Source organism: Mastacembelus armatus, chromosome 13 (assembly GCF_900324485.2).
Source record: "Mastacembelus armatus chromosome 13, fMasArm1.2, whole genome shotgun sequence".
NCBI lineage: Eukaryota > Metazoa > Chordata > Actinopteri > Synbranchiformes > Mastacembelidae > Mastacembelus > Mastacembelus armatus.
This window is the reverse complement of record NC_046645.1, coordinates 160,966-186,497: the sequence shown is the minus strand read 5'-3', so window position 1 is coordinate 186,497 and position 25,532 is coordinate 160,966. Positions and strand designations below refer to the sequence as shown.

General features: G+C 40.8%; 3 protein-coding genes across 5 annotated transcripts; 2 read left to right on the top strand and 1 right to left on the bottom strand.

Annotated features, from left to right (window-relative positions):
• Positions 1-969: 969 nt before the first annotated feature.
• On the bottom strand, positions 970-17,192 carry ap1s3a (adaptor related protein complex 1 subunit sigma 3a). Of its 3 annotated transcripts, none has more exons than XM_026318800.1 (6): positions 17,057-17,192; positions 15,891-16,069; positions 15,650-15,758; positions 14,238-14,375; positions 14,075-14,149; positions 970-1,015 (listed from the first exon to the last, which is right to left on the bottom strand). In XM_026318800.1, exons 1-5 carry the CDS (start codon positions 17,057-17,059, stop codon positions 14,114-14,116), a joined length of 465 nt encoding a protein of 154 aa, XP_026174585.1. In that variant the 5' UTR covers positions 17,060-17,192; the 3' UTR covers positions 970-1,015; positions 14,075-14,113. The 3 variants fall into 3 exon arrangements, with proteins under 3 accessions (XP_026174585.1, XP_026174594.1, XP_026174575.1); XM_026318809.1 differs by lacking the exon at positions 970-1,015 and adding an exon at positions 16,418-16,500 and having other exon boundaries at positions 13,861-14,149; positions 17,057-17,172; XM_026318790.1 differs by lacking the exon at positions 970-1,015 and having other exon boundaries at positions 13,861-14,149.
• Positions 10,214-13,390, top strand: scg2a (secretogranin II a). Its single transcript, XM_026318749.1, has 2 exons — positions 10,214-10,258; positions 11,490-13,390. Exon 2 carries the CDS (start codon positions 11,498-11,500, stop codon positions 13,388-13,390), a length of 1,893 nt encoding a protein of 630 aa, XP_026174534.1. The 5' UTR covers positions 10,214-10,258; positions 11,490-11,497.
• Positions 17,193-17,994: 802 nt separating the features above from the next.
• dhrs12la (dehydrogenase/reductase 12-like a) lies at positions 17,995-25,507 on the top strand. The gene is made up of 10 exons (XM_026318779.2): positions 17,995-18,135; positions 19,916-20,049; positions 20,665-20,747; positions 20,846-20,941; positions 21,091-21,172; positions 21,274-21,335; positions 21,804-21,908; positions 22,435-22,525; positions 22,644-22,781; positions 24,556-25,507. Exons 1-10 carry the CDS (start codon positions 18,080-18,082, stop codon positions 24,669-24,671), a joined length of 963 nt encoding a protein of 320 aa, XP_026174564.1. The 5' UTR covers positions 17,995-18,079; the 3' UTR covers positions 24,672-25,507.
• Positions 25,508-25,532: the final 25 nt, after the last annotated feature.

The following is a 25,532-nucleotide window of genomic DNA, read 5'->3' as shown; positions in this document are numbered from 1 at the left end:
AGGCGGGGTCACGGCTGCCTTCGCTGCCCCCGTCACAGGTGCGGCAGCCGCAGCAGCTGCAGCAGCCGCTGCTTCTTCTTGTTGGATTAATGCTTGTGGGCGCCCTACAAAATCAGCTGGGTCCTCTTGGAGGGCTGCTATGAGGGACTTTTTATCTCTTCTCTTCTGCCTTCTCTTCTGAGCTTGCTCTTGCCATTTTACTGCCTCAATGAGCTGCAATTTAAATTTATCAATTTTCTTAGGTTCTGCTAAGGCCATTTCTGCTTTTAACTGAGTTACCAATTTATCGCATGCGCAGGTTTCCAATTTTCCAGGAAACTCATACTTTTTCTTCCATTCTCCTAAATATCTCGCTGATCCAGGAGAATAAGTGTTCATAAATTTAGGATCCCCCATTAATTGGGGTTTACTGTTCCCCTTTCCCATAGTTGCAACTTTGGCACAAGCAAACGATCAGTCACAACAGCGCGGGGATCGTCCACTGTATCAAGCTTCTACAGGTACTAATTACCTGCGGATACAGCCGTCCACCACACTCAACTTTTCAATTTTTACTTGTGCCCAACAAAATACACAGTTTTTAAAAGGTAGTGACACTGCTCTATTCAGCCGACAATAGTCAACTACCATCAGTCACACGTTCTCATTCACTCACACGTGTTTCAGTATCCCTGATACTTTCTTTTCGTCCCTGACGAATAGCGCTTTTACTTTTCAAGTGTCCCTGACACTACTATGTCCCTGACATAGGTTTCGTCCCTGACGAATTCTACAGCTGCTTTCTAGTGTCCCTGACACTGCTATGTCCCTGACATAGAAGTCAACGCAGCTCACCTATTTCTGCAGATACGTCTCTTGTCCGGCTTCCGTCAAGCAGCAGAAGTGAAGAGGATCATTTCAGGCGAGTAGACACCGACCTCCCGTCGAATTCACGAGGGTGGATTTTTCCCGACCCCCTATGGGACCGACTGTGCACAGTTTTCCAGCGTCCTCGTCTTCCTCTTCACCGTTGATGCTGTATTGGAAACCGGGCGGAAAAACACCAATAAATGTTGGTTCTAATCAAACATTTACACAGAGACTTTCTTTTCTTTGTTCTAGGTTGAGCTCGTGACTTTAGGAGATGCACACTCGGTGTTATCCCCGGCTGCAGCAAAGAGTCCAATCTAGCACACTTTAATTTATATGTGATGTGGTTACATGACTTCCAGGCACCGTCTCACTTTACACAATAGGGGAGAGTTGAAACATAGGCTATCTTCAAAGTTCATACAGAGTTCACATCCATATATTCACATGTCTTGGTGATTTGCACAGAAAAACAGAGAACATCCTTAACTGAGGAATGTCTGGTTGCCCCCTTTGCATAAATCTGTCTGCAAAATGACAATTCTCATAACACAGTTAGCAATTTACAATGCCCTTATTCTAACAGTTGACCATTTTGTGTACCTGCGGTGTATTGAGTACTCTGTTTTGGGTCTGCATTGTGAGAAGACACACCTGCCAGCCTGAGAACCAAAAAGCATTAACTATGCTTATTCAAAGAGGCATTTGACCTTCATGAAACGTGTGCTATTGTCATGAAGTGCCTGATGAAGCTTTATTTATTCTTCTGATATGGGGACAGTGAGGGAGTAGATGGAGTCCATGGTTTGCATGAAAACCTTTATCTGCTCTAATGTGAGCTGCAATCATTAGCATGTCTGGCTAACCAGCAGTACTTTCTGTAACCTAACCCAGCATAACAGACAGACTTAAATGCCACATTATCAGAGTTCAGGGCAACATTAGCAGCTTTGTCATAATCTTAATTCTATTTCGGGAAGTTTCACTCCAACAAATGTTACCTGAGTGTTAATGTACATTTGCAAAAAGCATTTTTCAAGTATGTAGGCTTACCAGCAAAATATGCAGAACTGGGTCTTTTAACACGTATCAGAAGAAGTCTGCCCATTTAGGAATTCCTTCAATAAGCTGGAAACATTAAAAAGTCATAAGGAAATGGCATCTTCAACCAGTTAATGTTACTGTTCCAGCTTCAGCAGCTGCTTTGTCTGTTCAGATGCCACCATAAAGAGAATTTCAGGCCAGCACCACATGACACAACAGTCTGACTTTCATTGAACAAACTTATCAAATACCTGCAGAAAGATCATATACCCCTGTATATCAAATCTAAACTGAGGTAGCCTTTGTTCTTATTACACCTTGCTACCAAATACACAGAGGTTATTGATATAATCCTAAATGCCCGACTAATTTGTTCTGTATGAATTTGATAGAAGTCATTTAGAATCAACTGCAACAACGGCTGCAGATGTTTTTGCATAATAACTTGACTTGGCTTTTCCACAGATCTAATTCCCAGTTAAAAGTAAACAAATTACACACCTAACATCGCCCCTGCAAAGCTGGAATAATTTGTAGTTGTTGCAGCGTGAAGCTCATTGCACTGATTACAGAGTTGGCTAGTATCCATGACCTGAATGAAAACAAATAGCATAGAAACGCAACCAAGGAAACACACTCAGAAAATGACCTATACTGTCTACTTTTAAAAGTACTATATCTAAAGTGACAAAATAATTGAAATTTGTGGTCAATTATAAATCACCATCTAAGAAAAAAAATGAATGGAGATTAGTGGTTATAAATTTGTTATCTAAAGATGACAGTCATATAGCATGACATAATAACCAATATCCTTCTTAGCATCTCAGATAGTAAAGCAGCAATCCAATCATCATCAACATTTATATATATATACAATATATACTACACAACACAACATATATATATATATATATATACATATATATATATATACATATAAATGTCAATGACAAGGACTTGAAGTATTGCATTTGTGCAGTTCCTCTGGGTGTGACGATGATCTGCACCACAGGTAGTAGGCCAGAAAGTGGGAGCTGATGATATCTTTTCTGACCTAAGAAAGGAAACAGCTGATGATAAATGATTCAAGAGATCTGTGCAGCTCTGGGACAGAGAGGAGAATCAATAACCAGAAGAAACAGAGACCAGATCCGAGGCAAATTTATAAAGTCGACTAAAATAGGAATGCTGTAGCAGCTGCAGGTTACAAAAGTGCAACAAGGTTGAAAAGGAAAGGTCATATCCAATTTCTTTCGTGCCTGCTTCACATACTAATTGCTGCTTAGAAAATAGACGAATCACAGGTTATGTGAAGCCAATAAAGATTGACTTTTTCATGATTCCCATTTTTTTTTGTGACTAAAGAAGTAGAGGTTACACAGGGGGTGACCACAAGTAAACCCAAAAAAGTCACTGTTTTCTGCATCAGGACCAAAGTGGCAGACAAACAAACCAACTGACCTGCAAACAAATAGTGCCATCCCTATTACCCTGCTGCCACCATCAATGACAAAACATTTGATGATGCTAAAGAAGAAAGGTAAGTCATTTCTCAAAAATCCTCTTCAGAAAGTGAGTCAGTATTACTCATTTGACGCTTACACTGTGCTCCTCCTTGAATGCTGACATTGAATTATAGACCAAAGCAGTGCAATGTCAAATCCTTCACACATTCCGTAGATTCTGTTTTCGTCACATCAAAATACATCCTACTGTAGTTTCAGTATGACAGCACATGGACTGTGGGTTTCCCAGGGTCTGATCGGTATCCACCTTAACCCTGGAGACCCTGACGCTTAAATTGGAGCTTTCATGTTATCCCTACAGATACACTGAACAGTTGACAATGATATTATATCATCTGATGAATAATAATGCAGTATATGGTTTATTTGGGGAACCTCAAATCTAGTCCCCTGCTCCTTTACAAGTATCCCTGCTGCTTTCTCGTGTATCACAGCACGGATAAGCCAGGGGGTAGCAGAGCAGGGAGGGGCAGGTTTATTTTCGTCCTTCTCAGGAGGAAGTAAACAACAAATTCTCCCTTATGTGCCGACAACACAACATCTGCTCTGTAACTTTAAGATGAAGGACCAAGGCACAGGCCTTGTTCAAAACAGCAACATCAAAGCCCAGGGCCATGAAAAGGAGAGGAGGCTGACTGCTTTTTCCTTTTAAGATTGGTCACAAACAAAATTCAGTGGCCGTACAGTGCAATCTAGCAGCAATAACAGGAGAAAAGATGCACAGGACTCTAAGCCAACAACCGAGGGAACATGTGCTTCTTTATTTATAATCCTGCATATCTGCCTTTATTCCATTGTTTCAGTGTGACCAGCTGCCTTGGGCAAGAAAAGCAGGAGAGAAGAGACTTGAGGTACATCAGAGAAGGACCATTACTGGGTTATCGAACCAGGCTAACGAACCAGGCTAACGAACCGGACTATCGAGCCAGGCTATCGAACCGGGCTAGCTAGTGGACCCAAACATATAAAAATAAAGTACAACCTTAGCCATCTAGCATAGCGGTCCGCATTTCAAATTAGGCATCAATGCGAATAACTAATAAGGAATAGCTAATCCCACAGTGCTGCAAACATGTCATTTTACTGCAAGAACAAACATGACAGCAACAAACATGAGCACTAAGCCATCATGCTGCCCCCACTCATTTCAATATTTTTAATTCATTTAATATTGTTTGATAATAATGGTTGTTATAACATTGACTCAAATAAAACTGTTATCTGTATAATGCGACAAATCTCAGTTCTACCTTTACAATAATATATTCCATTCCCCTCTCGTTTCTTTTACTCCCAGTTTTAACATGCTACGTGCAAAGCACCCTGCCAATTTCATTTGGGTTTTCATAAACAGCCAGAGTGGTGTGATTGTTTCTGCTCAATTCTCCTCAAAGCATCTGTAAAAGCTGGTGACTCATGCTCCTGTGGGTACACAAATAATTTGGACCTAACACAACATGAAAATGTATATAAGCTTTATTTTTTGGGTAATCCACTTCAAAATGAGCACAGTGGAAATTTCTAATGGGTGTCTTAGAAAAAACAAGATTTTATTAATGTCAGTATCACACATTCAGTCTCCCGTAGTCATGTGTAAACCTCCGAGACAGATGTGAGGGCTGTAAACACAGTTTTCAGAACCGAATGACTTCATTGTTTTCATTTCTGGCAAAGGTGACAAATGTGTTGGGGAACATTTAAAATATCTATCCCTGTGTGCTATAAATGCCACAGTTTGTGACACAGCCTGGTGCCACATCTCATATTTCACAAATGAGCAAAAAAAAGATGCATTGCACTTATTCCCAGACACACATAAACACACACATAATCGACTAGAGAAAAGAGGATGACGTCAAACAGCGTAGACCCATTCACAACCTCTCCTTCTTGCTCTGTCTACCTCTTGCTGTACATTGTGCCTGCCAAGCCTCGGACAGCTTGAATTAAGGAGCAGAATTATTGCTGTCCAGCATTATTGAATAGGGAGCAGCTGGTCAGTTGCCAGGGGACAAACCAGAGAAAAGCTAAAAATGGGAGAAAAGGTGATGCCCCATGAGTGTTTGTGTGCAAAGGGTACTCATGGTTACAGAAACATAGTTTATCAAGCTCCCTTTTTATACAATAAGATCCTACATGAACACTTTTTTGTTTTTTCTCTGTGCGATTCTCACTGGTCTGAAGTGGGCAGAGTTCAGTTGGAAAATGTGACTTCAGAATTGAAACCTGGTTTTGAGGAGTTCCAACACACACAACCTACTGTACATTTTAACCTGAGTTTCCTGACTTGTAAATACTCAATTATGTGCATCGATGCAACTTATGTTAAACCATCTTCTTTTCCTTTGGGCTGCTCCCTTCAGGGGTCGCCACAGCCAATCATCTGCCTCCATTTAACCCTATCCTCTGTATCCTCCTCACCCACACCAACTATCCTCATGTCCTCCTTCACTACATCCAAGAACCTCTTCTTTGGTCTTCCTCTAGGCCTCCTTCCTGGCAGCTCTAACCTCAGCATCCTTTTACCAATGTATTCACTGTCCCTCCTCTGAACATGTCCAAACCATCTCAATCTGGCTTCCCTGGCTTTTTCTCCAAAACATCTAACATGAGCTGTCCCTCTGATGTCCTCATTCCTGATCCTATCCATCCTCATCACTCCCAGAGAGAACCTCAACATCTTCAGCTCTGCTACCTCCAGCTCTGCCTCCTGTCTTTGTCTCAGTGCCACTGTCTCTAAACCAGACAACATTGCTGGTCTCACCACTGTCTTCTCCACCTTTCCTTTCATTCTTGCTGACACTCTTTTGTCACACATCACACCTGACACTTTCCTCCACCCATTCCAACCTGCTTGCACACGTCTCTTCACTTCTTTTCCACACTCTCCATTCCTCTGGACTGTTGACCCTAGGTACTTAAAATCCTCCACCTTCTTCACCTCTACTCCCTGTAACCTCACCGTTCTACTTGAATCCCTCTCATTTACACACATGTACTCTGTTTTACTGCGGCTCAGCTTCATTCCTCTCCTTTCCAGAGCAAACCTCCACCTCTCTAGATTTTCCTCCACCTGCTCTCTGCTCTCACTAAAGATGACAATGTCATCTGCAAACATCATGGTCCACGGAGATTCCTGTCTAACCTCATCTGTCAGCCTGTCCATCACCACAGCAAACAAGAAGGGGCTCAAAGCCGATCTCAGCACCCTGTCATATGCTTTTTCCAAATCTACAAAGACACAATGCAGCTCCTTCTGGCCTTCTCTGTACTTCTCCATCAGCATTCTCAAAGCAAATATAGCATCTGTTCTCTTTCTTGGCATGAAACCATACTGTTGCTCACAAATGCTCACTTCTGACCTCAGCCTAGCCTTCACTACGCTTTCCCATAACTTCATTGTGTGACTCATCAGCTTTATTCCTCTGTAGTTTCCACAACTCTGCACACCTCCCTTGTTCTTAAAGATGGGCACCAGTACAAGTCTCCTCCATTCCTCAGGCATCCTCTCACTGTCCAAGATCTTGTTAAGTAGCCCAGTGAAAAACTCTACTGCCACCTCTCCTAAACACTTCCATACCTCCACAGGTATGTCATCCGGACAAACTGCCTTTCCACTCTTCATCCCCTTCAACGCCTTCCTCACTTCATCCTTACTGAGCTTTGCTACTTCCTGCTCCACAACAGTCACCTCTTCTACCCTGTGCTCTCTAACATTTTCCTCATTCATCAACTCTTCAAAGTATTCCTTCCATCTTTCCATCACACTTGTGGCACCTGTCAACACATTTCCATCCCTGTCCTTGATCACCCTAACCTGCTGCACATCCTTCCCATCTCTGTCTCTCTGCCTCGCCAACCTGTACAAATCCACCTGGTCTCCTGAACACACAAGATATCCACCTTTCTTCTCTCCATCATATTAGCCAACCCTCTAGTTTTCCCTGACAAGTCTCTACTCTAAGTCCTACACTCCTGCCCTTCCTCTTCTCTCTTTGCCTACGAACACGTGTTCGAAACAAATGTTTCAATAGGTCTTCATCTGCAAACTGAGTATGAATTCACGCTCAGCAACCGTTATTTTCATGCATAGTGCTTTTAGGGTTTCCTTATCCATCTTGGTTCTAAAGTTAAGCATTAAAACTCCACTTGCAGGATTTTATTGAATTCAACCATTTTAAATTAGCTAGCAGTGTTTATAATACTGATAATACATTTAACTCTTGATTTTTTATATTGAAGTTTGTGTAGCCTAATAATGTTTCAGACAAAGCTTTTAGGTGGACCTTAATAGAAATAGTACACTACTTTTTCCAAGTTCAAGGTTGAACTTGGATACTTAAAAAAACCTTTTCATTATTGCCAGTAGAAATAATGGCAAATCATTTCCTTCTCCATTCAAGGTCACAGAAAGAATGTCCCTTCCAAAATAGTTGGCATTGGTTTTTTATTTTTAAACTTATCTCAGTCTTGTAAGAAAGACAAATTATCACACCAGCCCTTTTACATATCTTAAAAATAGTCTATAAACTGATAGGAAAGTAACTGTATCACTAACTGGAAAAACTTTTAGATTTTCTATCTTAAAAAAAATTTGATCCCAAACAGTCACACCATGCCACTAGACAACAAGAGGAAGACTACTAATTGCCAGTAAGAAACTTCTCATTTGACCTGAGAAAAAAGGTGGACAGGCAGTGGAAATGGGGGTGTAACTGAGCTGTAATTGGTTTCTGTTTACCAGTAATCCTACCACAGACACAACCACGAGCAATTAGCCAGATAGCGCAGGCTTTGTCAGTACAAAACTGGCACTGTGTGTATGTATGTGTATGGGTGTTAGTCATAAGGGAGAATGTAATTAGGCTGATGGTGACATGAGATTAAAATTAGCTCTTTTGTCCTGTTTTCCCTTGTTCTCCCTGTCTTTAAATGTGTGGTATAACAAAATCAGAAGGTAGTCTTCATTCTAATTAAGGTTACTCTCACGGCAGTCCTTTGGGAAAAAAACATCAATACAAACAATTTTATGTGACTCAATCTATATCCAGAAGCTGTGAATGTGACATGACTGAGCCTTTAAAGTTCCCTAATGAGTTTGAAAGGATGTTCTTGGGTGACTCAACAGTCTTTTTGAACACAGCAGTTTTTGAACCATCAGAAAGTTATTCTTTTCAGAACATTTTCTAGCATATAAAGAAATTTTATGATAGGTTCAAAAATGTATAATGCTCCAAACCAGAGATAGTGATGCACATATTACCAAAAACACTTGCTTTTCTATTCAGATCTTATTGTTTCCACTGTATTTAGACAATCATATGATTTCTGAGCCTCATTAAAAATCACAAACTGAAGAAGACTAATTTTTCTTCATAAAAACAACTATTTATAGGTTGCCACTGTGACGAAGCTGAAAACAAGAAAGCTCCCCTTAAAATATCAGACAAGCAGGTCAGTGGAGGAGACCTGAGCTCACATCAAACACAGCAATGAGGGGGATTTATGAATGAAACTGCAAACACACACACACACACTGAGCAAGGTTTGACAGGCAGCCAAAACTGGAGAGCACAGTGTGCACTGGTTGGCATCAAAAGTCTTTCTCTCTGTCTCTCTCACTCACACACACACACACACACACACACACACACACCCTCACACACACACACACACACACACACACACACACACACACGCATCCCTCTGCAGTCCCTCTGTCACCCCGCCCGTCTCAGGCTTTGGCGGAGTCCGTATGTGAGTCATCGGTGGACTTTAACTGTCTCTGCCCCTCGGTGCCGCAGCAGAGACAGCAGCCAGCAGACACTGAACAGACTGAACTATTATAGTGGGAAAATGTTTTGATACTGTAAGCCTACAATGAGGTCAGTAAAGAAATGAAAATACTATGATTTGAGCATTTATAAGCACAGCAGCATAGTAAAAAATGTTTAAAGGTTGAATTAATTTAGTTTAAGCACCTTGTCTTGTGCTACCACATGAGGAGTTATTTTTTACCACAACGTCCACAACATGCCTTCATGTTAAATAACCTCATGAACACCACTGTCATATTAAATTCACAGAACAGTCTTACCCATCATTCATTCACTCAAAGCTCCTAAATATAGCTCCATTATAAATTCATTCATTTCACCAGACACTGCAACAAAAGACTGACACTGAAATGTACTGGGTCAAAACTAGTTTCAGCTCATATTCAAAGAAAGAAGCTGTTTTGTTTGGCTGACTCAAATCCACTGCATGCATGTGTGTGATGTATGTTTCTGTGTTTGTGTGTGTTTCTGTGTTTGTGTATGCCTGGCATTACTCACATTGTGCAGACTTGACCTACTTGTGGGGACAAGGCCAACCGAATTATAGGAGGATGACTTGGTTAGGCAAAGAGTATTATTGTTAAGCTTAGGATGTGTCTTCAGATAATAAATGGAAGTCAAGGGGAAAGTGAGGGCAATTGAGCTGGTCCTCACTTTCTGAAACCCTCATTTCAGGGTTAAGACTTGGTTTTGTAGTTCAGGTTAGAATTAGGTTTAGGGTTGGCTTGGCGGTAGACGTTTAGTTGTTGTGGTTCGGGTATAACGAGTACGAAGTGCATTATGTCAATGAATGTCCTCACAGAGATAGTAGCACGACTGTGCGTGTGTGTGTTTGTACGTGCACGCGTGGGCGTGCACGTGTTGCGTATGTCCTCGCTCTCTGACGCACGAGTCAGGTGGTTCCTCTAATAGCGCGAGGAGCTGTCCGCGGTGCTGAAACCAGACCGAGCTCAGACCCTCAGCGCACCGACCGCCCTCCCAGCAAACTGGTTAGAGAAGGTAAGAGCGGCTTGTTATTAAGAGCATGAGCCACATTGCGCTGCTATTAGGACGATTCCTGTCACAGCTGGTATGAATAGAAGCTTTCAAAGTTAGTTCAGCTGCCTCCTGTTTGCCAACCTGATGCACCGCCACAGATGTTGAGGCGAAGAGGTTGCGTTGTGTCGCTCGCAGGGTCTTTGTTCTCGTTTTTGCTTTGTTGAGAATTTCTTGCCGCTGAAATGTGCTACTTGTCTGCCACACATAAAAATGAATAACTGGGCTCAAGGAATTTAAAAGCATGTTGGAAAAATGAACGAAAAGGTAAACAAACAAAATGACCGCAATTCGTCGCTGCTGTTCTGTGATGCATTGTCCGTATTTGCCTTCTTCATCAACTTGACCTCACTTTGAACGAATTCCTATGAAACATATAAAACATTTTACATCCATTTAAAGCCCGTCAGCGGTTTATCCCACCGGAGGCGAGTTGGTTTTAAAAAACCTTAAATTTGACTTTTAAGCTTGGAACACACTAGTTGGAGTTTAGATGTTTTCATCGGTTAAATTAGAGAAACCTTGCGAAAATCAGCCTTACCGGGTTACCTTGACAACAGGAGAGCAGCGAACTGACGACTAATGAAGTTTGCACGGGAGCTGAATGTTATTACAGCTGCTGGCACACAGGCGGAGAGATCCCAGTATGATCCCCAGACAACAGCAACTGGCAGGAAAATGAAAGCGGGAACACTGTGGCTTATATTTCACAGTACAAATCCAGAATATAGCGCATCCATGTTAGTGTTATGACTAATCTAACAAACAAAAAAACTTTTTGTTTTTTGACAAAAAGGTAGCCTACTACGCAATAAATTAAAATTAAATGAATTGAAATATACAAATGACTAAAATTAAAACAAAAATAACATAATTCAAGTTGAAAAAAAAACTATAAAGTCGTTTAGAGAGCTGGAAAATACATCACTATAATGGATCTTTTCAGGCAGTTCAGACATTCAATAAAAATATATATTTACAATGTTTCTGTATTTTGTTATTTATGAGGTGTTTGACCTATTTTAGGTCTTCAAATCACTGCACATGGCTCTATGGTCTGTGATGTTCATCATCAGGGCAGACATATAAAATGATCATAGAAGGAAAAGGCATTTAAGAAATGCCAGAGCGGTAATGGTTACCTTAATGTGTAAAGGTCAGAGCTGACCTGTGCCTTCTTGTCTTTCCTCTGCAGGCGCCACCATGCCATCTCTCCTCGAGATCTTCACAAAAGACAAACCCTTCCTCATCTGTTTTGCCAATCTCCTCCTAATCCTCCTCTTCTTCAGTTCGTCTGCCATTCATGCAGCATCACTCAGAGAGCACAGACTGAGAGGAAGCGAACCAGACTCCCAGAGTGGAAATGTCCACCACGCTCCTAATACTGACATGCTCAAAGCCTTGGAGTACATCGAGAGCCTCCGTCAGAGAACCGGCCCAGACTACCAGCAGCACGCCCCCCTCTCTGCCAGTCACATGGATGATGCTGAGAAGCTGCGTGCCATGCTGAGGCTAGCTTCTAACCCTATGCAGAGCAAAGATGAGGATGAGGAAGAGGAGAAGGGAAGAGAAGATAAGAGTGAGGAGCTGCTACAGGCCGTGCTCAGCACCCTCCAACAGACGGAGAAGGCCTCCAAGCCAGATTCACTGCAGCCCAGCACGGAAGGCATAGCCATGAAGCAGAAGCAACATGGCATTATACCTCACAAAAAGCTGCCATTAATGTTTGAGGATGAGGAGGAAGGTGAGGGAGATGTGCAAGAGGAGGACGAAGGGCCAAATATGGAACATGAGAACCCCTTCAAACGCACCAATGAGAACGTGGAGGAGAAGTATACACCACAGAACCTGGCAACACTGCAGTCTGTGTTTGACGAACTGGACAAGCTGACTAACATAAAGAACATGGAGAAACGCGAAGATGAGGAGGATGACATGGAAGAGGAGGATGAAGGAGAAGATGATCATATGCCTAATATGAGGAATGTGGCATACGATGACATAGGTGGGGACCTTGCAGACTGGGGTCCGCTACAAGAACAGGAGGAGGAAGAGGAAGAGGAGGAGAAGGAGAGGGACAACAAACGTGAGGTTGATCGAGGGCTTGATTATGTTGATGGCAATGATGAAGAAGCTGATGAGGATGATGAAGAGGAAGATGATGAAAACTACCTAATCAAGAGGTCAAAACACCCAGATGATGTTGCCAACCTAGTGGACTATTACCTCCTGAAAGTGCTGGAAAAAAGTGAGGAAGAAGAGCAGAAACGAGAGATAGAGGAAGAGGAGAAGAAGAGAGCTGAGAGGAGAGTGGCTCAGACACAGCACAGAGGTAATATAGATCCACGGGCCATCTACCAACTCATTCAAATCTCACAAAAATACCAAATCCCACCTGAAGACCTGATGGACATGCTCAGAACTGGAGAAACAATAAATCAAGACAAGTCACCAAAAACCAACAAAATGGCCAGCACACAAAATAAGGTCTCTCAGATTTCCCTAAAGAAGACACAGAAAATTCCTCAAGTTGAATTCTACAACAGACGCCTGCCTGACAGACAAAAGTCCCCAGAAGAGCTGAGGACAGAAGAAATCCTTAACATCCTCGGGCTAGGGAGTGTGGAGGATCAAGCTCCTGTCAGGAAGCAGAAGCAGCACAAAAGCTTGCTGTCACGACTTCACACTCAGCCTATGGGGCATTTGGGGGAATCCACTCCCACGCAACGGCGCCTTCCCAGCTCATTAAAGGACAACTATGACGACACCATGGATGAGGATGAATTGGCAGCATATTTAGCAGCTCAGATGCTGGCACAGTATCCAAACACCATGTACAGCAACAAGGCAAGCCAAAAGCGTGATGAAGCTGGACCGAGCATGACAGGCTCTTTCGAACAGGCCATACAGGATTATTTTTATCAAATGGACTCAGATAAAAATTCAAATGAGAAGAGACAGCCAGAGGATGATGATAAGGGCAGTGAGACACAAATGCAAGGCTTTGATAATGAGGCAGTGATAAAATTGCTGAGCTATTTAAACCCAGAAACTGAAGAAAATGATACTGATGCCAAAACTGCCCAAGGAATATAAATAAGGCTTTAGATATATATCTATATCTATAGATAGATGTATATCTATATCTATAGATATAGATATTTGGAAAGGAAGGGTGAAAATAAAATATTTTGAAGAACAAAACATATACCTAACTTTAGTTATTCTGTAAGTTTACAAAAGTCCTATTTATTAGCAGAAATCTAAGTGTTTTGACATTCAGTTGATGCTTTTTTTATATGTTGCTCAACAACATTTAACACCAGTACATGTGACTCACCAGCCTCACATTTCAATGCACACACACAACCAAAATCAGTGTTGGATCCATTAGATGCACTTGTGTTTTTTGGTAATTCTTTCTTAAATGTGGTCATATGTAACATACCTGATGTTAATAAAGCATTGACTTTATTTTTCCTTATTGTGTAGTGTTTCTTCTTTTATTGATCATCAAACAATCTACTGAAACAACTTTCTACCATGTCTTACTGGGACTTCAAAAACATATTTAAATATTAAAAACACCTGGGGAAAAGACACAAACCCTGAGACTGATTAATAAATATTAGGCATAAAAGGCACTGAAGAGAGGCAAATATAATTACAATTCTTAAAACTTAAGTATAAGCATAAAAAATCACTTGGACTGTGGTTTTTGTGTGGCTGCAGCAATGTGCCAAATAAGTTGTAGTCACAGATATTTCCAGAATAATGAACCTTTTGGTCCTGAAATTCGAAACATCCTCATCTCTTGGCTCAGTAGGCAGGCTTGGTCATGTACTCCTCCATTGTCTGTGGTGAGAGAGGAGGTATGGAAGCACATTTCATATGACTAATAACAAGAAAACATTAACTAAAGGTTTGTAAAAGCTTAATATACCTCCTGGAGCGTATCAGCCTCCTCCAAAGATACACCCACAGCCACTTTGGAAGTTTCTAAGATTTCTCCTCCCATCAGAAATTCATCCAGGATGAAGTAAGCCTTCTCGAAGTTGAAAATGATGTCCAGCTCACACACCTGACACAGGAACACAGAACAATAAACCATCATTTAAGCTGGAGGTAACTTACACTTCCTTGATAAATGGTATGGGAGGTGATTTCAGCCATGAGTAAAAATGATAAGCTATTTTGTTGTACTACTATGGATGACCAGGCCCTAACTGAATATTATAAAGAATACAGGAATGGCAAGTTGAAGAAAAAAAATAAAGATGACAAGAAAGAAAAGTGGTTTTGGTGCAGTGGCAATCTATGGGCACCAGGGGGAGTCTGACTGGTAAATGATGATGTGCAGAGACAAAAGGAATTTTGCTTCTGCACAGTATAACACAGAGATGTTGAACTTCAGACTTACCTGTATAACCTTTGATTTTCATCACTGCAGTGCTCGTTGCTTTTTATGAAAATGATGGATCTGCACTGTGAGACGGTAAGTTACTTTATGACACTGACTTATATAAGCAAATATTGCTAAAAGCTGTCATGGAGTTCCAGCTAAAGGTAAACTTAATATTACAGTGACATTTTTGGGAGTAGAATGATCCTCTTTGATGATGATTCTTGTACACAATGCCTGGTTCCTAAAAAAAGGTATTTCTGAGTTCATTGTGCAAGAACATGATTGATCTTGACCTCAGCCCCGAACCTGTGGGGATGAACTATGAGCCACCCAGTGTCAATGCTGGACCTCACATATGGTTGTACAGGAGCAAATCCCTTAAATCAGGTTTCAAAATCCAGTAGACTTTTTTTTTCAGAAAAGAGGAGGCTGACAGCAGCAGATTAATGGCAATGGCTTTTAGCTTGTATCTGTGTATTGCCATGTGGAGGATATTAGTAGGCTATAGCTTATGTCTGGTATTGTCATGTGTGTATCAGTCTGATGAACCAATAAAGCTTATTTCTACTGCACAATATAATGTACAGACTTTGGGGCCTGTAAATTGTCAGAGATTATATGTTTGAGAGCACAGATCATCTCTGTTAAATGAATTACTTCAGAGCTCCTACACAGTGACAGTGACAACACAGATGTTATCGCTTTGCTCAATATCACTTCTTCTCAGGACTGCTGTGAGCATGTGCAGACTGTACGTTAGCAACATCTGTCTCATGCTGCTGCTTTGTTTTAGCAAGCTCACACAAATCTAGACATATAGCTCCAACCTGAGTCAACCTGAGCAGAATTCTAGTTAGCCTGAAAACACTACAATCGTATACAAATACTACGAAACAGATTTTCAATCACTAGTGAATTCTGCTTGCACCAAGACATTCAGGACTACTTACGTTGCCAAAGTATTTATCCAACAACTCAACGTATCTGTGCACCACTTCTAGGGCCAGCAGCTCATTATCCTGGCTCTCCAGACCAGCACAGAAATACAGACTGGCATACCTGACATTGAAGAGGAGGTCAAATGTTAGAGCAGTAGCTGACACAACGTTGTCAAAAATCCAAAAAATATTGCAAGCACGATAGCTGTTAATGAAAACAGAAAAGAAACATAGCTGTGTCTCTTGGAGGCACCTTTTGTAAACGATCTTTAGGTCCCTCCATTGAAGGAAGTTGCAAGAACGTGGTGGACGGGGCAACACTAACATCATCATGTCCCGGATCACCTTCTTCTTGTCCCGGTCTGACAATGGTGTGTACCATTTCTGCAGTCGCAGCTTCCCCTGACGACTGAACAGTAACAAAAAGCGCATCTGAAAAGGACAGGAGGTGGAAAAAGAGTAGAAAACTCAGACTTATGATATTTCTGTAGTGCAGTGGTAAAGACAGCTACAGAAAATTGTATAAAAAAGCCAAGAAGAACAATCTTCTGTTGAGAGAGTTAGACACATATAACTAAAATGTGCTTAATGTTTAGAGTGTCAACATACAATGATGCAATCACATACAGATGCAGGTGCAGATACACCCATGCATACAGTGCTACCCTCTACTACAGACAAATGTGCAATTAAAACAAAAGCACCACTGTGAGGGTTGCACCAAGCAGCAATTAGATTTCACAACTAGACCATCATGGAAACATGACACATCAATATCACCTTTGAATGCAATGACACACTAAATATAGTGGTTGTATTGAGCAAGGGTAATTAGTTCTTGGCCCATAGGTGCAGCACTGCTTCTGCAACAAGATAAAGCAAGACATGTGGAGTAAAATATATCAGCTGTACCCTCTAGTACCTTTTTTAAGATAATGTGATTGTTTTCTGTGAATTACAATGTGCAATATATAAATAAATGTAAAAATCTCATTTTACATGAGACACACCATCACAGTTTTGCATTCATTTGCCTTTCAGAGATTGTTGTTACGCTGGAACTGTCAACTCTTGGTAAGCTTTTCACTCTGGTTTCTCAATAAAAGAGTAGCAATCAGAAACATAACAGTTCCCATGTGTTAAAAAATGTTTAGATAATTTCAGGGTCATAACACAAGTTAGAATAATGCCACTCCAGTTCCAACTCAATGACCTTTGATCAAGTCCCTCCCCTAAACTGATGTGCAGCTATAAAAGCCAAATATTCCCCTTTTAGCTGGCGCAGTTCCCACATCTTAACAACACTAATTTAGACTAACTATAGTAACTGCAATGTAACTGCAACTTTGTTACATCTTTGGACATATTTTATTGCATAAGGACAAAACTCAGCACTTAGCAGGGAGCTCGGATACTCACCATTTTGTCTCAGCCGCCCGAGAGAAGTCACCCAAACTCAAATCCGGCACGTTTACAACTACGCGTTCCCCAGGATCCCAGAGCACCGCAGACCTACAGTGCGCTGTGCGTTTTAAGATGCGGAGACATTGTTACCTTTCCCAGAAGTCAGTGCGCTTACACCTTCTCCAGTCACAGCCGCGCCCTGCTGCGCTTCAGCCGCTGATTGGCTGCTGGGACACCACCTGGCGCAGCTGTAAACGAACAGGTGAAGGGGAAGGCAGAGCTGCTCATCATAAAAATCACTCATGAAGTTAAGTAGGATTTATTTTTGTGATATTAAATGTTCAAATGCCCATAACGTTTCTTCCCTTTTTTCTGTGTCGTAGATTTAAAAGAAAAATAAATCCTACATGCTGCTTTGACAAAGTTTAAGTATCAGGCTAATTAGGAGATTTAAAAAGTCAAAACCTTGAGTCAGTTAAAAAAAATATGAAATAGTTCAATCAGGAACATTCTCATATGGGAAATGTTTTTAAATATTATTATATTTGTCGATTTATTATTAATTTTTTAAAATCTTTTTTTCATCATAGGAGGGATGGGTGGCATTTTTAAGTCAACAGTGGTTCAGAGTATTTGCTTATATGTTTGTTTTCTCCAAAGCCTGTCTTCTCCCGTCCATATACAACGCAGAGTCCTGCATCAACACTTGCTGTGTAACGTTAATATTATCATTATGAGGCGTGTTATTAATTTTCCCTGCCTAAAGGTCAGGTAAACTCTAACATAGACGAACGTGTTCCGTCCATTTCCATTTCGCCAAACGCACACTATAAGAAACTAGAACAAACAGGATGTTGTCTTATGTTCACGTTCATCTGTTGGTCAAGTAACCTGAAACGATGCATCCTTCCTTTCCGCCGCTGGGGGGCCGGGGGACCTGTCCTCTGGTGCTGGTTGAGCGGTGCCACACGTGGTTTCGGTCCAGAGTAAAAGCTGAGGAGACAGCTGAGCTCAGCGAGAGGCTTCCAGAGCAGCACCATGTCTCTGTACCGCAACTCCGCCTGGTTCCTGAAGGGACTGACCCAGTTCACCAGGTAAGATGAAGCCTGGTCTGCAGTTTACACGCTGGCACATCGCTGTGGAGTTTGGGGGCTGAGTGTGTGTCTGTGTGTGCAGAAACAATTATCTTAGGTCGTTTCACGGGCACAACTTTGCTGAAGAGATGCATCATAAACTCATCATAGTATAATTTAGGAAATGTAATGCAGTTTCAACTAAATGTAATTTTCTGCTTTTTTGCCTCATGATTTTATTAGTTTAGTTATAAGTTTTACTGCACTTCTGAATCTAATGGGAGTAAATATCACAGAGCACTTCAAGTAAAGCGTTACCACATCTAACTTTTACAGGCAGCACTTTAATACTAAATCATCTAATGTGACATTTCTATCTTTACAATGAATGCTATTTAAATAGGTCTCAATTTTAACTTGAAAATGGATTTAGTTTTTCTAGTGAAAAATACATCATACACATGTATTAATATAAGCAGATTTTACCACTGTATTCTGTCTAATGTCCTGCACTGAATTTTCATTTATTTGAAATGAAGATTATGTCTCAGGCCTTTTTATTTAAATATTTTATTCAACATTTTAAAGAACTTTCTGATGTTTAAACTAGCTAGCGACTGTTAGTTGCTCAACAGAAAGTAAATAACCATCCGGTTTTAAAATGGACCTTTAAGTCATTTTTCAATGACAAATATTTGATAATGCCAAACTCTCCAATGAGAGGAACTGCTGCTGTTGGACTGATATTGAATAGACACAACAATTACACTATCAGTCAAGGAAATAATTGCCAGATCAATCTTTAATCTATAATGAAAGTTATGATTTGCATTTGTAATGTAAAATACTAAATAAATACAGAGCAGGCCATGCCTATTAGTCATACAAGGTTGGGTTAGGGCTGTGGTTGCATGAGGGCTGGATCTTTGAAAGTGGTGATACTTCAGCTGATCTTTTCTCCCTGATGGTGAATTCTTGTATTTATTAGAAGCTGAAGTTTATCAACCCTTAATTGCTACTGCATCACTGAACAGGGTGCAAACAGAGAGCATCCTACAATATCACTGATTTATGAATCACACAAAGTTGATAATGATTCAGGAAGAGACATGTAACAATGCAATTCAGTTGTTTAACATAAAATGGCTCTAAATGTTGGAGCAGTCCAATCTGATCTATTGCAGCCCTAATGTGGCTGTCCATCAGTATACAACAAGCCAAGATTGTCTGAAGAGGTGCTTTTGTGATTGTTTCCCTTCTCTCTTTTGTTCTACGTTATCTTTTCTCCCAGAGAGCTGCCTGGAAACCCGCCCTGACCCTGCACTAATAGCTCTCTGCATGACACCAACGAACAGAGCGATCATTTAGCTGCAGCATTAACCCCCTCCCTGTTCCTTTTATCACCCCCCCTTCAGCCGCCCTCAACAATGGCATCCGGGACAATGGGGAGAATTGAGGTCTTTAGTGGCTCACTCATACAGACACACACACACACACACACACACACACACACACACACACACACACACACACACTAATGGTGTTGTCACCATCAGTAGTCTCAACCCAAACCCTTTCTCCTCAGAGACGATGCCAGGCACAGTCTCTCCTTTATTTTATCTGTACAGTAAAGCTGTGCAGCAACATACATTAAGCAAGCTGACCTCAAACACCGACCCATTACAACCTCAACATACACACAGACACAGGAACAGAGATATGCAGTAGATGCATAGCTTCCATGCATCTAGAGCAAATAAACAGGTATGGATATAATGCAGTGAATGGGATTATCTTGCAGGAATGGCTTCCTGTCAGCCTCTAAGCGGTTTGTGGAGAAGGACCTGGAGGTGTGCGTGGCTGGACGCACCTTCATGATAACAGGAGCCAACAGTGGCATTGGGAAAGCCACCGCCATAGCCATCGCTAAAAGAGGTATCAATCCTAGTACCTGATCTGGCAGCTAATCATCTCATATATGAAGACAAACAAATATGATGAGATTGAAAATTAACATCATTGTCAGGTGTTTTCACAGTAACCAGAGTAGCAGTTGCTCAAATTAATACAAATCATAGCACATTTTAGAGTTTTCCTCGTTTTTCCTAATTTATTTATAGTCATAAGGATGTCGGAATATCAGGAATATCTCTGAATATAATCCAGTCCAATGCAAGACTGTCTTTAATTGTGATTTCAGTAATAAACACAAACTGAACTGATACATAGATGTTATGGCAAGGCTACAAAAATGAGGTAAAAAGAGAAAAGAATAAATAGAAGCATGGATATAGAAACACACAAATTAATTAAATAATATTGTAAAATAATAAATAAATATTAATATAATTAAAAATAGAAAAACAATAAATAGTTGATAGTTGTCATATTGCAAATTATGTAGACATGATGCACATGCATGCACACACACGCTCATATATATTCAATTTAGGTCTTTTAGTATATAAACTAAACTAAAAGACTGCAATTAAACACAAATGCATTATATGTATTAGTATTTATTTCATGTTTATTCTGTCATTGTCACAGGTGGAATAGTCCATATGGTGTGCAGGAACAAGGACAAGGCCGAAGAGGCGAGGGCTGATATTGTCAAGGAGACTGGAAATAAAGTACAGTATGACTCACATCCCAGATGATGTAAAAAAAACACAGGGACAGCCTCGTCTCCCAGATGTGACATTAGTCTAAATGCTTGGTGTCATTTTAGGAAATCTATGTCCACATCCTGGACCTCTCTGAGACCAAGAAGGTTTGGGAGTTTGCTGAGTCTTTCAAGAGGAAGTACAAGTCTCTCAATGTTCTGGTGAGTGACATGAGTTACCTACAAGACTGTCGTATGAAAATATATCACAGTGTGGTATCAGAATATTAGCTCCACATTTTTTAATTTTCTTCTGTAACATGTTTTGATCAATATTGTTTCAATGTGAGTAATAAAAAATGTCTGTGCAGATCAATAATGCAGGCTCCATCATGAGTCAAAGGGATGTGAACACTGAGGGGCTTGAGAAGAGCTTTGCCACTAACGTCCTTGGTGAGTTAAAAGGGTAAGGAGCTGAAGTAAGGCAAACGCAAAGAAGGAAAGATGAGGATGGTTATGAAAAGTGTTTTTTTCCCTCCTTGTCTGTCTCTTAGGGGTTTACATCCTCACCAAGAGTCTTATTCCCTTGCTGGAGAAGAGCCCAGATCCCAGAGTGGTGAGTCAGAATCTCCTGTTGTCTGCTCTACTGTAGCTTTGCCTGGGCTCACATTTTGTTATAGACTGTAATTGTCTTTAAAACCTTTAGATACTGCTGCACTGGTCATCATTATCCATCACTGTAATGAACAGTTAATGGGTTTGGGATACTGGGCTGAGACACCTAATGGCAGACGTGTTCAAGTCATGTCTAAACGTCAAGGGGCACCATAGGCACAACACAAAAATACCCCAGAACATGCATTTCTGCATTCAAGCTAAACTAACCAATAGATATTCATCAAAGTTACTGTACATGTAAACAATTTCTTAAGATATCTGAGATAAACCCATTGATGGTTAAGCTAAGTACAGCACCTCAAAGTTGTACCTGCTGTATTGAAGCACTTGAATAAAGTGTACAGCACATACACATAATGTATCAAGAAACTGTCCCTCACTGTTGTTTTTATTCCCCCATGACCAGATCACTGTGTCATCAGGGGGAATGTTGGTGCAGAAGCTCCGGACGGGAAACCTGCAGTCTGAGAGAGGACGCTATGACGGCACTATGGTCTTTGCCCAGCACAAGGTTAGACCTGAGCCTGGGCCTGCTGATCAGGGTTAAGACACAGCAGATTTTACAGATCATACAACGAGTTCATTCAAATTAATTAGAGACAGAAAACCTGTAACACAGAGCAGATATTTGGAGATTGCAGTAGATGTTGCAGCTGATTTGGATCATTTGTTATTTTCTAATATCATTTACAAATCAATATATTTTGTTTATCTGGTAAACAAATGGCAGCAGAATTAATACTACACAGGACTTCATATGGGGTCACACAAATTCCACAGAAATCTCCATGAAAGTTACTCTTCTGGTCTAACTGACCAGATTCAGAAGCACCACATGTTGCATACGAAACAAAATATTGGCAAATGGAAACTTTCAGTGCAGCGTCACAATCATAGAGAACTGTAGTTTATAATGACACCACAGTCTGGATGCCTCAAATCTCTGTCTATTAGGTGTGGTTTTCACATAGGAAGCACTAACTCTTCCCCTCACCCCACAGAATGTGTATTCATGTTCATGTGTGTGTGTGCTCCAGAGGCAGCAGGTGGTGATGACAGAGCAGCTGGCAAAGGCTCACACAAATATCCACTTCTCTGTCATGCAGCCTGGCTGGGTGGACACTCCAGGTACTAACTGCTTCCACTTTTTGGATAAATTTAACAAAACCGTTTATTAGACACACTTCGTCCTAACACCAATCAAAATTTGTTTCACTCTCTCTCTTTCCGTCTTTGTCTGTCCCAGCGGTGGCCAATGCCATGCCAGACTTCCATCGCTCTATGAAGGATAGTCTGCGGACCCCAGAGCAGGGGGCTGACACCGTAGTGTGGCTGGCTATCTCTGAGGCTGCAACCACAAACCCCAGTGGACGCTTCTATCAGGGTATGATGCAAAAGTAAAACAATTATTGTTTTCATTTACCCATTCATCTCCTATATCAGAGATCAATGTGTTATAAAAGGTTGAAAAGACAAAAATACAATCTTAATGCTTCAAGACTGCGCAGCACAGTGAAAACGGGAGGCGATGACTGGCAGCTGAATTATGTGTTTGTCAGTTGTGGGTGGGCTGAGAGACATGGGGAGTGTGTGTGAGGATTTGGCCTGTGTCCATTGCAGCTGGAGTGGGCTGCTTTTGGTGCCAGATACTGCCAGAGAGTACAGTGCCTCTATGAACACACGCACAAACATGCACAATGACCCCAGTGGTCTGAAGAGGGACGCTGTGTAGCCTACAGGAAAAGACTTCAACAGAGACATAAACATACTGCACTCATCTTTTAACAATGATGCAAATGAGGGAGTCACATCTGGTGTCCCCATTTTTTTATTTTAGGCAGATTGATCCACTTTGTTGCTTATATTAAACCAATATGAAGTGACAGTGATGTGGAGGCCACATGCTTCAGAGAACATCACATCTAACTAAAGACATCATGTCTGTTTGGATTTTGCTGCAGGATAAGCAGTGTCTCTCTGAATACCAGTCACACCATTTATTTGGCTTTTTTCATTGCTTTATCTCATGTTGCTACAGGTGACAAAACCATGGCAGCTGTCAACAAGGTGATGCTGACACATTTTGACATTTTTTGCATTCACATGCAAGTAAAAAATATAAAATACTTTTTATTTAGCTGTTCTTTGAGATGAATATGCATTATCCAATAATGGCTTCACATGCAAAATACACTGTCAAAAATACAATATATAACATAGTAATATAATATGAAAGCATATAGACACTTCTTGTGCAGACATGCGCTGTGTGTTTACTTGTTTTGTTCAATTTAATTCAGGCCTCGCAGCTATTGACATTTTTGACATTATATCACTGGGTGGCCTTGTACAATCACAGCAGTACATATGAAAAAGGTTGCATGGTTACATTTAACACATTAAGTGACAAGGGTCATAATTATTGATTAGAAGCTTAACACAACCAGACCTGCAGCACCTGCACGTCTCACTCATCTGTGTTTTAAGGTGTCTGGAGCTGTTGAAAACTCTTTACAACAGAAGACAATAGAAGCTTTTGCAAAGATTGAAATATAATAAAAATAAAAATATTTTCACAATATTGATAGTTACAAAATGTTTTTGCATCCAATTACCAGCTGTATGTAAAATTTACACATCTATACAATACATTAATTGTTTTTATTGGTTAATCAAGCAAATTAGAAATTATTGTTATTTACTGCTGGGAAGTACTAAAAATATAACAAATAATTCTAGGATATATTCTGTTTTTCAGTCATACATTAATACTTTAATACAGTTGATATTTAGAAATCTTAAAAACCTTCAATATACCTTGGTGAATCTTCCAGACACTCCGCTGCTTGAATTTTGTTACAGCATCAGCAGACGTATGTGTCTGCAGATGAGGGTTGAAGATTAATCCAGTGTTTGCATTTGTACATCCATTCACCTTTTAAACAGGTTGATGTTTGAACACATGCACAGCCTTTATTGCCTTTCCACCAAGCGCCATTTCAGAACTGACCCTCTGACACAATACTGTGTGTCTCCCAACCCTTCTGCAAATAAGTATTCCCTAACATTAGGACCAGGATAGGGACCGAAAACTGCAAGAGGACATTGGAAAAAAGCTACACCTCCACATTAACATCAGTGTGTGTATTTGTCTACAGACCGAAAGATGGTGTCCACCCACCTGCCACTGGCCTGGACCCACAGCTCTGCCCTGGAGGAGCAGAAGTTAATGTCCCTGTTGGAGGACTTGGCCAAGACATTTCAGCCACACTGAGATGCCAGTACACCAGCCTCACTAACACCACCAGGTTTATACTGATCAAGACTGCGCTCAGTATGTCTCCCTGTTGAAAATATACTCCAGGTGACAGACCTCGCCCCAACTTATCCAAACTATTTGGAGGATAACACCACCTGACTGATTTAAAATGGGGCAAATAAAAAGTCATAGTTTTAAGATTTGAGGAAACCCAGCCTTACAATGACAGATGAAACTCACCTGTAATTGAGGATTAGAAGATTTGTAGTGTTTTATAACCATCTACTGTATATGATAACAAATTTTCTTATTTGTGGGCTCAACTTTATAAGGACTAAAAATTTTACTATAGAAGTGTTTAATAGTGATGCTGCCTTTAAATTACTTTCCAAATGATGTTATCCTGTGGATAGAGAGCACCTTTATACCCCCCACCCCCACACAACCCACTCTGTTACTGTGACTTTATGGAAGTTGTCAATCAGATGGGAATCTGATGTGACCAAAGTCACTCACACACCATCTTTATTCACACACCAGCGATGGGTTCAATCTCATATCTGTTGTCTAATAAACGTGCCAAGTGAAGTCTGTTTAACAGTTATGTGAGTAACTAATTGACGTGTTGTATTGTAGTCCAGTGACTGTACTGTAGAGGCTGAGCCCAGGCTGGGGATGAGGAGTTATTTCTGAGCAATGTGCCTTAAATCTACCACACAGCAGCATCACTTGACATGTGCAATAAAGCATATGTATTTATCTGCCCAGCACCTTTAAAAACTTTTTACTGACTGTAACTTTGGCTTTAGTTTAACTTTTAAATGCATGCTTGAATAAAGAAAATGCCTGAGTTTTTGTGTCTCAGTATGCAGTTGA